Source organism: Nyctereutes procyonoides, unplaced genomic scaffold (genome assembly GCF_905146905.1).
Source record: "Nyctereutes procyonoides isolate TBG_1078 unplaced genomic scaffold, NYPRO_anot_genome, whole genome shotgun sequence".
Lineage (NCBI taxonomy): Eukaryota > Metazoa > Chordata > Mammalia > Carnivora > Canidae > Nyctereutes > Nyctereutes procyonoides.
In genome coordinates, this window is record NW_026575048.1 from 26032742 (window position 1) to 26048265 (window position 15524).

Sequence of the window (15524 nt, forward strand, 5' to 3'; positions counted from 1 at the left end):
ATTTATTTTATTTATTTTATTTTATTTTATTTTATTTTTTCAGTGTATTGTTTAAATAAAATCTTTAAAAATAAACAAATATTTATTCATGAAAGACAGAGAGGCAGAGACATAGGCAGAGGGAGATGCAGGCTCCATGCAGGAGCCCGATGTGGGACTCGATCCCGGGACTCCAGGATCACGCCCTCAGCCAAAGGCAGACACCTAACCACTGAGCCACCCAGGCATCCCAACAGCATATTGTTTAAGTGCCACTACAGAGCTTACACATTAGCAGAGTATATTTTAATACTGATTTTTGTTGGATTGGAGATTTGATTGAAGAGGCAGGATGCAAATGAAGTCTGGAGGTGTACACGTTATGACGTAACAGATTAGGAGCCTTTACAGATGTCCTCAAATCCCAGCATCCTTTGGAAAGGAGTGGCTCTGCTTTCATACTAGTTAGTTGATCAAGATGAAATTAAAGCTCCTGTCCTAGGCTACAGAAAGTTCTACATAAGCCAATTAACTGACCTCACAGTTGATGATAATGTAGTTTGGGAAATAAAAGAACTTGATGAAAGGGGATGGGCATTTGGGTGATGAACAGATTGTGGTGCAGCGGGTGGGCATTTGGGAAGGACTTCATAGAGAAGATTTCACATGAGCAAGAGCTTGGGGGGGGGCCTGTGTTTCACAACAGGGTACCATGTACAGAGGTGAGGAGTGGCAGGCTTCTGCAGGATGAGCCATGGGCAGTGAGGGTGGAAAGGGGGTTGGGGTAGGTATAAAGGGTCTTGAGTATATCTCATGGGCAGCTAACATGGGTTGAAAGTTTTTGAATGAAGGAGAAAAAATCCACAGAGCTGCATTTTACCCAACCGAGTCTGTCAGCAAGTCTGGATTAGGATTTTGTTCGAGTTTGGCTGCACATTGCAATCATCTGGAGGCTTTAAAAAAACAAAAAGCAAAACCCAAAACTGGTGTCTGAGCCCCTTCCCCAGAGATTCTGATTCAGAGCCTGGAGTTAGCCGGGGGTTTTTGAGAGTTTTAAAAGCTCCCCAGGTGATTCTAATGTGTGGCAAAGCCTGAGAACCGGGGCCCAACCCGCTGATAAGATCTTGATGTAGTGTTTACTCATTGTGTTGAACCACTTCTGGCTGGGAAAATGCAGAATCAACTGGTGGAAAAAGTATTTTTAAAGTGCTTCTGTAACATTTATTTATAATATTCCACATAGTTTGGTGCCTCGGTTAGAATAACTGTTTTCTCATAAGTGCCCACCAATTTTTACATTGGAAGTAGATGGTGACAAACTTTTGGAAAGCACTCATAATAATCTTGGGAATTTGGCCACATGGAAAGTTTTAAAATCTTTTTGCATTAAAAATAAAAGGGCAACAACATAAACCACATTTATCACAGCAAGAATTCAATAAGATAAATGCAATTGTAGTGTGAAAACACCAAATTCACAAGTATAAAAATATAAATCCTAATGTATGGAAGTGCTGAATCACTATATCGTACACCTGAAACTAATACAACACGGTATGTTAATTATAGTGGAATTAGAAAAAAAAAATCAAAAACTTGCTGGTGGAAGAATGCTGGTTTCCAAACACTGTATGTCAGTGGTTTTCAAAGTTGAGTATGTATCTGACTCATTTAGAGAGCAGTCAGATTGCTGGACTCTAGTTTCAGATTTAGCAGGCCTGGGACCGCCCGAGAATGTGCACTTCTGAATTGCTTCCTGGTCCAGGCACCACACTTTGGGGACTGCTACATGAGAACCATGACTACGTGAGGTCCCAATTTCCTAGGAAGAATGGCTTGATAAAATGTGGTTGCAGGACTAGAATTTTGCTTTTCTTTTCATGTCGGGTGAGGGGCTGATCTTGGCCGTTAGGGACTCTGTCCCTGTCACCTCCAGCCCCAGGTCAAGCTGCTCCAGGGAGCTGCTGCCTGAGCCTTACTACTTTAGGTGGAAGAGCAAATTATCTAGTCATTCTCCTTATATTCTTTCAACAGTTACTGCAAAAGGGTGATACTATATGCAGTCATACGTTATATAACATGTTCTTTCTCATAGTAGAAAATTTTTGTGAGTTTTTAAAAAATTCTTTCCCTGCCTCCCACAGCCTACCAAATTTGAAGAGTTAAAAAAAAAAAAAAAACCAACCCCAATACTTATACCCTTTTTCATTTCTAATCCATCCATGTTCTCCTAAACCCACATTCTTGTATGATCTCAGTGGCATTTTGGAAGATTTCATGATTGGCCCCTATCTAGGTACCAACTTTTGTAAGCTGCTCTGAGCAGTCTTCCTGGTAGATTAGGGGACGTTTGCAGTACACCTTGGGAGGGAGGAGAAGCGGAAATCAGTCTCAGATGTTAAAATGAAACATGCTTCTAATTGAAAGCATGAAGAGAATGTATACATGAAAGTGCCTGGGGGGTGATCTCTGGCAGAGGCTCAGCTTTGAAAGCCCAGTCCTGTCCTCCCTCGTGGCCACTTCTGTTCTCTCTGGGTGGAGCCCATTTCCATTCCTGTGACATTCCATAAATAACCACGGCTGAGTAGGGACGCAGTGGTCATCAGTTGGCCAAGAAAATGCTGATAAATTAGAATCCTGAACCCTGGAAGTGCATAGCTTTGGGCTTTGAATTCTAGAAGCCTAATTTGGTAAGAGCTCTTGGGGACCATTTTAGAAAAAGCAGTCACTGCCCTCTTTCTGCCCCCAAACATGTACAGGTGCAGAGGCCAAGATTAAATAATTTACCCCAAGGTCACCAAGGAGCTGGCTGCATTTTTCTTTGCTTTTTAAGAATCCTTTTACTTTTGCAAGATTTGTTAGCCTAGTATTCTGACACTTGACAGTCATTTCTTACCACTATTTTCTATAACTAATAGGAATCAGATTGTAGGAAGATGGGAAAAGTATCTTCTCTCTTTAGAAAATCAGGAGGTTGAAGAGCTTTTAGGTCTTGGTTATTTGGGGATGCATGGTGGCTCAGTGGTTGAGCATCTGCCTTTGGCTCAGGGGGTGATCCCGGGGTTCTGGGATCGAGTCCCATGTCAAGCTCCCTGCATGGAGCCTGCTTCTCCCTCTGCCTATGTCTCTGCCTCTCTCTCTGTGTCTTTCATGAATAAATAAATCTTAAAAAAAAAAAAAAGATCTTGGTCATTTGGCTCATCCATAACTGAGGCTTCTCTGGTTCATATCGTACCTCATCTATTTTGTAAATATTTGTGGACTATCTGGCATTGAATTTTATGGGAGATTTAATAGTAAGATCTGCCTAAGGACCAAGAGTTTAAGTCAAAAGTGAACTGATAACAAAATCAGTTGGCATAAATCAATGCATTTGGACAAATAAAGAAGAAACTTAAGGAATCCCGTCCATCGGCCTATAACATCAACCCAATAAAATTTAAGTCTGAAATCTAAACTCCTATTGTACCTTCCCTGTGATGAAATCTACTTACCTTACCCACGGCCCATAGCCCTACTGACATTAAAATTCTGGCCACAAATCTGGTGATTCAGAATACATGTATCCTGTTGGATAGGAAATAAAGAGCTCATTTCTTTTTGGTTGCCTTTCATTGTAACATTAGGAAAGGTGTACAGGGCACTGGCATTTAATAAATAAATTAATTTATTTATAATAAATTTATTTTTTATTGGTGTTCAATTTGCCAACATATAGAATAACACCCAGTGCTCATCCCATCAAGTGCTCCCCTCAGTGCCCATCACCCAGTCACCTCTACCCCCCTCCCACCTCCCTTTCCACCACCCCTAGTTTGTTTCCCACAGTTAGGAGTCTCTCATGTTCTGTCTCCCTTTCTGATATTTCCCACTCATTTTTTCTCCTTTCCACTTTATTCCCTTTCACTATTTTTTATATTCCCCAAATGAATGAGACCATATAATGTTTGTCCTTCTCCGATTGACTTATTTCACTCAGCATAATACCCTCCAGGCCCCTCCACATCAAAGCAAATGGTGGGTATTCGTTGTTTCTAATGGCTGAGGAATATTCCATTGTATACATAGACCACAGCTTCTTTATCCATTCATCTTTCGATGGACACCGAGGCTCCTTCCACAGTTTGGCTATTGTGGACCTTGCTGCTATAAACACCGGGGGGGGGGGGGAGGGGGCACTGGCTTTTAAAAACAAAAGTAGAGGGCAGCCTGGGTGGCTCAGCGGTTTAGTGCCCCTTTCAGCCCAGGGCGTGATCCTGGAGACCCGGGGATCGAGTCCCGCATCAGGCTCCCTACAGGGAGCCTGCTTCTCCCTCTGCCTGTGTCTCTGCCTTTCTCTCTCCCTGTGTCTCTCATGAATGAATAAATAAAATCTTAAGGGATCCCTGGGTGGCGCAGCGGTTTGGCGCCTGCCTTTGGCCCAGGGTGCGATCCTGGAGACCCGGGATCGAATCCCACGTCGGGCTCCTGGTGCATGGAGCCTGCTTCTCCCTCTGCCCATGTCTCTGCCCCTCTCTCTCTCTCTCTCTCTCTCTATCATAAATAAATAAAAATTAAAAAAAAATCTTAAAAAAAGTAGAAAAGTGTATATTGGATGATTCTAATCTGTGCAGCCTTCTGTCCTGTAAAAACAAAATAGTGGGTTGAACTACATTTCTGAAACAAGCTCTGATAGCTTGTGCCAGGTGAAGTCTGTCACGCTTTTTGGGGTTAGGGATGGGACTTGGGTTTTTTTTTTTTCTCCCAAGTCCTATTTGGATACCTAAAATGTAAACTTGAGCCACAGAGCACAGTTTAAAAAGAAGGGCAGGGATCCCTGGGTGGTGCAGCGGTTTAGCGCCTGCCTTTGGCCCAGGGCGCGATCCTGGAGACCCGGGATCGAATCCCATGTCGGGCTCCCGGTGCATGGAGCCTGCTTCTCCCTCTGCCTGTGTCTCTGCCTCTCTCTCTCTCTCTCTCTCTCTGTGTGACTATCATAAAAAAAAAATTTAAGAAGGGCAAAACAAAGCATTTTCTTAAATTTTTCCTTTGTTTCTGATGTATTTCTGAGAGGTACCCTAATAAAGTGGTTAAGAATGATGGTGTTGCGGCCAGTTCACTTGGATTCAATTCCTAGCTCTTCTATTTACTCATAATTGTGTGACGTTTGGCAAATTATGTAACCCTGTGTCTGTTTCTTCATCAGTAAATTAGGTAAAAGAAAACGTCTACTTACAGTGATTGCTGGGGGATTAAATTTGTTGATACCTTATTAGAATAGTGCCTGGAACATAAGAACCTGTTAATAAATATTAGCTGTCATTGTCCTCATTGTTGTCATTGCCATGACATTATATTTTTATTTATTATTTTTAAATATTTATTCATTCATGAGAGAGACAGAGAGAGAGGCAGAGGGAGAAGCAGGCTCCATGCAGGGAGCCCGACGTGGGACTCGATCCCGGGTTTCCAGGATTACACCCTGGGCCGAAGGCAGGGCCAAACCACTGAGCCACCTGGGCTGCCCTATTTTTATTTATTTTTTAAAGATTATTTATTTATTTGACAGAGAAAGCACAAGCAGAGGGTGTGGCAGAGGGAGAGGGAGAAGCGGACTCCCCACTGAGTAGGGAGTCCCATGTGGGGCTTGATCCCAGAACCCCGGGATCATGACCTGAGCTAAAGGCAGATGCTTAACCGACTAAGCCACCAGGTGCCCTGCCATCATGTTTTTTAAAAACTATTTTTAATTTATTTTTTAGAGAGTGTGGGTGGGGGTGGGGGAGGGCAGAGGGAGAGCGTGAGAACCTTGAGTAGGTTCCACCCAGTGTGGAGATCATGACCTGAGCTAAAATCAAGAGTCAGATGCTTAAGTGACTGAGCCCCCCAGGCATCCCTCCATCACGTTTTTAGATAGTTTTAGTTTTTGGTGGAGGGAATCCTGGTGCTACTGTGAAGACTTTGGAAGAATTTGTGAAGTCTACAATGTTTTTCTTCAAAGTCGTGTCTTCTGTTGCCTTTCTGCAGCAAGCTGTGTTCCACCGTGCCAGAATGGAGGGATGTGTCTCCGGCCTCAGCTCTGTGTGTGTAAACCGGGGACCAAGGGCAAAGCCTGTGAGAGCACAGCTGCCCAGGACACCTCATCACCAGGCTTTGGAGGGCAGAGTCTTGGGGCTGCTTCCTCCTGGGTCCCCCCTGAGCAAGCAGCAAAGCGCACTTCATTGAAGAAGGCAGACAATCTCCCAAGAATCAGCCCCGTGGCCCAGATGACCTTGACCCTGAAGCCGAAGCCTTCAGTAGGACTCTCCCAGCAGATTCATTCTCAGTGAGTAGTTTCAACTTGCTTCTACTCAGGCGCACCTTAATTATTGTCCAGGATGCATTGCTTTCAATCCACTTTTCCTGCACAATTTGCTGAAATCACTTGGATAATGATATCTTGTTTTTCCTTAAAGTTTTACATTCTAAGTTCCTACATCAGGTCTCTTAAAAGTATTTGGTATGTCTGCTTAGCCTCTGCAGGGAAGATTGACCATAAACATAAACTGGAGCATTAGAGAGGACTAGGGGAATCAAGGCAGGATGGACATTAGAAAGATAGTTGTTTGTGGTCCAGTTGTGAGTTAAAAAATTCTTCTTTTGGTGTGGGGGGGGAGATGTCTAGAGTTTTGAAATAATTTAAGAAGAGATGGCAGGAACTCTGCTCTGCACAGAGAAGGTATTCAAGTGTGCGCTAGCGCTGGGAAAGCCTTTCTCAACCTCTGTAACAGGTTGTCTCTTCCATTAGCACTGTGTGTACCTCCCAGTTTCCAGCCAGGTCCATTTTTGGTGAATGAGCTTGTGTTCTATTTATGGGAATGTGGTTTGTTTTTTTTTGTTTGTTTGTTTTCCCCTAACATTTGGAGGTAAGTGCCATTCGGAACACAATGAGGACTCGTGGATAAGATTGCTTATCCCTGCCCTCCTCTCAGCGGCCTGAGGAGCAGCTCCTCGCTGCACAGGGTCTTTAATGCCCATTGTTTCCTCTTAATTAGCTACTCACCATGGATAACAAGATGCAGAAGATACTGCAGCTCTCACTTGTCATTTGTCTAGGAATGTAAAATACAGGAAGTTCTCCCCTTGAAAATGGGCTTGACCCAGCAGTTCATTTGTAAGTCACTTGCTGGGAATTTGGAATACTTTCCCCCGCTAGAGACAGCTTCCACATGGTGATTAGTATCCAGGCAGCCCACAGAAGCTATTTAATCTGCTAGTATAGATGAAATTATCCTAATTTATACTTCCCCTTTGAGTAGGCCACCTACTGTCCTTGCTGAGTGGGGTCCTCAACTTTTTCCTCTCTCTTCTTCCCTCTTCACCCCTCTTCTTTCTGTTTTTCTTTCATTTTTCTCTCATTTCTTCATGTCCTTTCATTCTGCCATGGTAAAGAGATTTGGGGGCTAGTTTGAAATCTAACCACTTTGCTAGCATTTCAGTTGGAAAACACATCCTGCCGTCCTCAATGAGAAGGGTTGGTAGTTCCAGCTAATCCTTAGTTATGGCTTACTGTATGCCAAGGACTGTTTGCCTGTATTCTTAGCTTACAACTGACAGGGACCCCATAAGGTGGCGCCTATTATTAACCCCATTTTACAAATCTGGAAACTGAGGCAGAGTGGTTATGTGATTTGGTCACACAGTAAGTAAGTGAATAATATCAACAAATGTCAGGCTTTAAATAGAAGCAGCATCCATTCCCTGAAGTAGAGGGTAGCAACTTTTTCTGTAAAGGGCTGGGTAATAAATATTTTCAGCTTTGTGGGACATATGGTTTCTGTTGCAACTTCTCAACTCTGCCATTGTAGAACAAAAGCAGCCATAGATGACGCATAAATAAATGTGTGTGACTGAGCCAATAAAACTTTATTGATGGACACAGAAATTTGAATTTTGTGTAAACTTAACGTGTCACCCAATATTCTTCTTTTTTTCCCTCAACCATTAAAAAATGTAAGAATATGAGAATTATTAGCTTGTGGGTCATACCAAAACAGGCTGTGGGCCAGCTTTGGCCTATGAGCTGTGATTTTCTGACCCTTTCTCTAAAATATAGTGGCACCTTTTGGGGCCAGAACATGAATGTAACTGTGTGTCCTTGAAATGATACAAAGCTTTGATTTATATCCCACTAGACCTCTCTCCTCCAGCATTATTCTGGATCTTAAAAACAAAGAACAATTCTGTGTTGAACTGCGCCTTGGCAATCAAGAGTCAGGTTACTGTGCATTGCAATTATTTTTTTCTTGCATTACTACTTCCATAAACTGTGAAGTTATTTACAAGCAATATCATTTATCTTGAATATCACCATCTACTGTTACAATTTGACCCTCTGTGATGTGTATATATATAGATTGTTAGTAAGAACCATATGTCAGAAGTCAGATAAAGGAGCAATTTTTTCTTTTTCTGGTAGCAGTAGTATAATTTAGACAAGAATGTTGTGACTCAAAAAGGTGGTGGCTAAGGTTTCAACTTTAACGTGGCTTTAGAAAAATAAATCAGTAGATAAATTTGCTTCAGAGGCTTCATCTGCTGAATGAAGACACTTTTACCCTGGCATTGTTACAGGACATGTGTATGTGTGTGGCTGTGCCTGTGGCATGCTTTTGGGTAAGGAGAGAGGAGATAACAATTCTGACAATTTCTTAATAAAGTTTTATAGGTTGTCCTATTATGTGGGCATTGCAGGGAACACTAAGATGTACAAGATCCAGTTCAGCGTACCTGGGTGGCTCAGTGTTTGAGCATCTGCCTTTGGCTTGGGTCATGATCCTTGAGTCCTGGGATCAAGTTCCACATTGGGTTCCCCATGGGGAGCCTACTTCTCCCTCTGCCTATGTCTCTGCCTTTCTCTCTGTGTCTCTTATGAATGAATAGATAAAATCTTTTTTTTTTTTAAAGTTCTAGTTCACCCCTTAAGGTTTTGAAATGATTGATGAACTATAACTCACGAGGTATGCAAAGGCAGGGGTGGAGTTGGCTCACAGATGATTTTAGGTAATGACCTAATCACCTGAAATCCTATTTAATCAGACCACCAAAGAACACATGTGATAGGACCATTTTTGGCGACTTTGGGGGAGATGTAGCAATCCTTAAAATTTTTTTTTTAAGATTGCCTACTTTAGGGGAGTTTCAGGGTTTTGTTTTATTTTTATCTACTGAAGGAGGAGATTGATTTAAGCCCCCTTAAAGTGCTTGTAGACATAAAGATAGCTACAATATCAAAGTGTGTATTTAGTATTATATTCGTTATGTGGCATATGAAGCCCTATGGTCTTGATCAGTCATCCACCAACTTGTTGTTGAGCACATTCTGTGTGCCATGCACTCACCATCATAAGGGCTCAGGGTATAGAATGAATGAATACACAAAATATCTGCCTTTTGGGATTTACAGGCTGCAAAGTGGGAGGCCACTGAAAGTGGCATAATTAAACCTTTGTGATAAGTGCTGTGGTGAAAATTGCAGTTATGGACTGGTGCCGGGTGGGAAGGCATGAGGGCTCTGGTGGTTTTAATAGGCTGTCAGGGAAGACTCAACTGAGAAGGTGACATTTAAGCAAAAGCCTAAAGGAAGTGAGAGCGTGAACCCTTTATATGGGTGTGTGCCTGGCATGTTTGAGGTAATAGTTACTTTAGTAAAACTGAAAAAGTTAAAACTACACATTTTAGGTGTGTGAGCAGTAGGTGAATTAGTTTTACCTTTCTCCAGATTGGTTTTAGACAGCTTGATTTAGAACCAGATACAGAGTTCTTTAGGAAATCAAAGAGAAGGAGCAGTGGTTTCCAGATTTTGGAGTGTTGGGGAAGTGGAGGTCCAGGAATGGCTCTGAAGAAGGTGAGCTTGGAAAGATGGCTAAATCTGGACACAAAGAGCTGGATAAGAAGGGCATTTCCAGGAATGACATTGACGTGATTTCAGAAAGCATGGCATATTAGTAACCATGCCTGTGTAATAGATCACCCCAAAACTCCACAGCCTAAAGCAATAAACATTGATTGTCTGACAGTCTCTGGAGGTGGGGAACCCAGGAGGTTCTTAGCTGGGAGTTGTGGCTCATCATTAGTCAGGAGGTTGCAGTCAGCAAGCATGGCTCAACTAGGGCAGGAGAATTCACTGTCAAGTTCACTCACTCCCATGGCTGTTGGCAGGAAACTTCACTTCCTCTCAACATGCACCTCTCTACTGAACTGCTTGAGAGTCCTCACAACATGGCCCCTGGCTTCCTCCAAGCCCAGTGATCCCATACAGAAGAGAGTGAAAAGAAAGCCACTGAGCCTTTGTAGTTTTCAGCCTTGAAAATACACACCTTCACTTCCGCCTTACTCTACTCATTAGAAGTGAGTCATTAAGTTGAATAGACCCTCAAAGGGAGTGAAATTAAGCTGCTCTGCTAGAAAGGACAGATATCAAAGAAGTTTTGGATGTATCTAAAAAAGACCACATTGAGGATATGATTTGTTTGGAACTTGATATAGATGCAGGCTAGTAGCAATAAAAGGTTTTAAGGATTGGTTAAAAAAATCAGATGAAACATTTAAGATTTCAACGTAACAATTCTAAAAAGATATTCAACATAGTGAACTAGAATAAAAAAAGGAATAGAGAGGGAAATTATAATTTATTTGGGAAACTATAGTTTAAAAGAGGCTTAAGAAACATGCTAACTAATCATAATGTTTGGACTATATCTATTCTGATTCAAACAAACCATAAAGAAAAGAAAAAGATGATGATGTATAAACGAATCATGAAAATGCTGGCATTAATTAGAAATTTAATGGTAGAAAAGAATGTTGATTTGGGGGCCATGATGAAGGTGTTATGATTAAGGAGAATGATATGAAACTATTTGCACATGAAATCATATGATGTCTGAGCTCTCATTGAAATTATTCAGTATGTTGAGGTATAGAGGTAATGAGATTGGCCATAAAGGGGGATAATTACTGAAGGTGGATGTTGGATACATGGAGGTTTCTCACAGAACTCTTATCTTTGACATCTTCCACAATGAAGATTGACAATAACAGTAGAACAAACCAAAAGAAAATTTCAAGTGGAAGGAATCCTATGATTTTTTTCTGCCTTGGAGGATTTATCTGGCTGTAGTGTCTGCAGTAAATTAGCCCTAGAAGTCATTGGAGGAAGGAAGTGAATCAGGAGTGACCATAAATGAAAAACCTTGGCACATCATGAAATGTGAGAGGCAAAGATAAAGAGGATTGGGTAGGAACCAGGTTTGGGAATGTGAGACGAAGGGGAGATGTGGAGGTATTGCCATCCTGTTGTTTTTGAAGGTTTCTTTGGTGATATCATGGATCTCCAAGGTCTTTGAAGTGGTTGATACTTGGTGAATGGATGGTGTCTGGTGGAGCTTTATGGATGATGGTGAGGATCATTCTCTGTACCCCGCCAGGGGCTAAAAGCAAGTGGATATCAGTGGTTCACGGCTGGACACTTGATCAGGTATTGGTTTGGAAAGATCCCCAGCCAGTGCATTCTGGCAGTAATCCCTGCTGTAGATGGTAGTTTTATTCCTGCTCTTCATGGAAGGTGTTCATTATTATGGTGTTCCTTTATCCAGTTTTGTGGAACACATCACAGCTACTCCGTGAGCTAAACAGAAGACCAAATGATGCTTCATCATCCTGTGTGCAAATTTTGGCAGCCATTTCCGATTCTTTGAACTTCTACTTCACTTTATAATACTGTTGTCCTTAGGAAGTCCATATTAACACTTCAGGTTACTCTCACACTGTATCCCGTAACTGTTATTGGCATGCAGCTGTTAATGCATTTGCTGAGGAATTGTCACCGTTAGGTCGCAGATGCTTCTCCAGTGTCCGTCTTTAGTCCTCTATGTAAAAAAGGTGTTAATGCTTATAAGTTATGGCTGGGAGAGTCCACAAAGGAGCAAAATTCAAAACTATTCAGCTCTCCAGAGCTTTTTCATCACCTGTCAGTATCGTTATTCACATATATATTGAAGTTTCCCCTCAAAGTTTGTTGTTAGTTCTCTGTGTTGTTCACTGAGACTGTTTTGAGTTGTGTAAAATGTCTGTCTTTATCCTTGTTAATCAAGATGAATGTTATAGGCATTGACTGTGAAATCACAAAGTGGAGGTCGTGAGGGGCATTCTTTAGCTGCTGATGTCTTTTGGTCATGAGAGAGGGTTGGTACGAATGACCACTGCTGTGCCAAATGGGAGCTGTTATCTTACCATATAAGGCGGAAGCACTTTCATGGGAGACATTGTACCCAGTCTCCTCTCTATGAGCTTGAGAAGGAAGTCTGGTTTTACTCAGGATATGGATGTCAAATCTATCTAGGGAGTTCACATGTGTCCCATCTTTTTTCTTCCCTGGTGATGGCTATTTTCATCATCTTATGGTGTCCTGATGTTAGAAAGGATGGTAGTTAGTTTCCCTGGAAAAATCCTGTCCAGTCTCAATCCAGGTGAGGGGACTGCATTTATCTAATGGCACTATCCCTTTTCATTATCTTCTTCCCAGGGATGTGGTGAAGAGAAGAAGCAAATGAGCAAATGTTCTTTTAAAAGACAGGAGTAATTCAAATGCATTCTATATTTATCAAGTGAGCTCATAGTATGCCAGATATTTTCTAAATATAGGCAAGGCCCTTTAGAATCCACATGGAGATGATGGGTTGCACTTTCAAAGTTCTTGAGAACTGAATGCTTTGCATTTACCATGGGTTAGTTGATAGGAAGCAGCGTTGAATGAGGTGGAGAAGAGGGTGCTACACTGTCTTTTATCTCTGCCTCCTTCTTAGCTTCCTGTCATTGTGGTTGTGAGTCTTTAAAAGAACAGAAACAAAAACCATATGCTGTGATACCTACAAGGACAGGAGGCTCGGTGTAGCATTCCCTCAAGTACTCTCTCCTAGTTAACAGCAGCAACAATGAAATGTAAGCTCATTCACTTTATTTGGACTTTCTCCTACTACCCTGCAAGAGGGGAAAAGAAAAGCCTCATTCTAAAACTGCACCAACAGTTAAAACTCTGGGGAGAAGTTTTAAGCTTTTTGTCGAATAAGAATTGAGATTGGGATCTTAACCTGAACTTATTAAAGAAGCCAAGGAAGTGGTCAGTACTTGAATGGGCAGTTTCCCCAAATGATCTCTCCAGCTAGGGGGGGATCCTTGCTCAGTCTTGATCCCCAGCCCCCACTCTACCTACCATCCCTCGGGACTATCTTCTGTGCTTCCTCTACTCTCCATTATCGTAACACTCACTCTCCACGGTCTTCCATCTGTTTATCAACATAGGTACACCAAAGGGCCTCGATAAATGTTTAATACATTTTTTGAGTTCTTTTTCTAGAGAAAAAAAATAAGGTCTAAATCCTTGTCTGAGTACTGTTTCATGAATACTTATGTATATTGCAAGGAGTTACCTTTTTCTCTTGGAATAATACTGTTTCCCTTTGTAAAGCCTTGGACGTTTTGCAGAGTACTTTGCATTCCTGTGGTGTCTGATCTACCAAACATGTCTATGCAATGAGGTTTTGATCCTACTTTATGATGTGGAAAAAAAGGGCAAAGTGGCAGAAAGTTGAAGAAAAGGAACTCAACCTGAGGATTGAGTGTACATCTTATGACACCATAGGGACGGGGTGAGAACTCATTAATTTGAACTAATGATTGATTTTCTCTTTTTATATGCATATTTTACACTTAAAAAATTGAAGTTAAATTGAAATTACATAAAAAAGAGTCCACAAATCAAAAGTGCATTAAGCCTAGTGATTATCCCAAAGTGGCAACACCTGTAAGTACCATACACTCCAAAGGGTAGAACATAGCCAGCACCACAAAGCCCCCTTGTTCATAGATCTGCCCTCTCCCTCCTTACCAAAGGGAGATGCTGGCTTGACTTTTGACACTAGAAATCCATTTTTTTAAATAATGTATGTATAAACGAATCATATAGTGCCTATTTTTTTGCTCATTGGTATGTCTGAGATTCATCTGTGTAGTTGTGTGTGGCTGTAGTTCACGTTTACATTGCTGGAGATTATTTCATCATGTGAATATACCACAATTTATTATTTATTCTGCTCTTGATGGATGTTTGGAATTTTTTAGTTTTTGGTTCTTAGGAATAATGTTGTGTAGGTTGGTATGTGTGGGAATTCCAGAAGAAGACCTTTGTGAATTCATCAGAAAACCAAGCTCAGCTGGACACAGCCACATCAATGTTTGAGAAGGACTTCATAATCCATTGTATAAAGTGTGATCATATTAGTATGTGTGGGCCAGCGCTATTTTGTTTGTCAGTGCATAGGGAACATGGTGGGGTGAGATGGTGTTTGAGGAACTGGAAGCAAAGCACCTTTTCTTCTGATTGGGGCTTGGCAGGAAGAGTGAACTGTGGGATGGGGGTGCAGGAGGCCGGGGAAGGGTAGGGGAAGTCACTTGTGCATTGCTCTGCCTGCACCCTGCTAGGTCCCATGAGGAAGACTTGACCAAGAGCAGTTTTGAGATTGAACCAGCAACTGACTGGGTTTAAATTCTGGTAAAAGATATGTAAGGAATTGGAAACTCAGAGTGTGCAAATAAAAAGGGCAAGTGCTGGGATAGAGTGTGCTCTCTAGTTTCATTGCTAGAAGTCAGGATGCTGTTTTGGTGTTGTATACTCATAATTATAACTAGTATTTACTGAGTATTTATTCTGTGCCAGTTCTTTCATCTAACTCTTCCTCCTCCTCCTCCTTTTAAGGAGACTTGTAGTTATATTGGGCTTATCTGGATAATTCAGGATAACTTTGCCCATCTCCGGGTCAACTGATTAGCAGCCTTAATTTTATCTGCACCTTTAATTTCCCTTTGCCAGGTACCCTAATATATTCACAGGCCTGGATGTGGATATATTTGAGGAGCTTGGTAAAATTTTTTGGTAATGATGCTAAAGCCATTGTTCTGGCTTCCAGAGTATTTTACCAAAGACCCAGTCTTGTTTTGGTGATCTTCCCTGATACTCAAGAGCAAAACGTAATCTCAAGGGATAGTAAATAATCATCAAAGTAGCCTTCAATTAATAGCATAGCTGGCCCTTATGACTTTGATGAAAGTTAGATGTCAGCACTTCACATAGATTTAAGGCCTATTTGTGGTCCCCACTGTTTTCTGAAATCTTGGGACCAGCACTCTCAGATACTTTTGGCGGCTAGAAGAGGGAAAAATCGAGAGCCTCAAGATGTCCAGGCAGCAGCAGGGGCCCTGACTCTCCTTATGCCCTTAGCCCTGTGGAGCGAGGGATTGAAAAGTCAACACCACTCATAAGTACTTTTTGACATATAACAGTCCCAAGCACTAGACACGTGGTTTGGGGGCTCTGAGTGCAGCGCTCTTGGGAGGAGTTGGGAAGGGCTGGGCAGACATGGACAGGAGTGGGGAGAGTGCTAGGAATGTCCTTTCCTTCAACAATTAGACTGGGGTCCTTGAGCCTGATAATGTATTTCCCATATGATTATCCTGTGTTGAAATTAAAT

The 15524-nt window shown here is 41.8% G+C and overlaps 1 protein-coding gene across 5 annotated transcripts in view; it reads left to right on the plus strand.

Annotated features, from left to right (window-relative positions):
* The window catches only part of LTBP1 (latent transforming growth factor beta binding protein 1), a 389672-nt gene that overhangs the window by 39744 nt on the left and 334404 nt on the right, over positions 1-15524 (plus strand). For all 5 annotated transcript variants that reach the window (XM_055327297.1, XM_055327298.1, XM_055327299.1 and 2 more), the window contains one exon: positions 5986-6283. In XM_055327297.1, coding sequence (XP_055183272.1) covers positions 5986-6283 — 298 coding nt within the window. The remainder of the gene's footprint in view (positions 1-5985; positions 6284-15524) is intronic.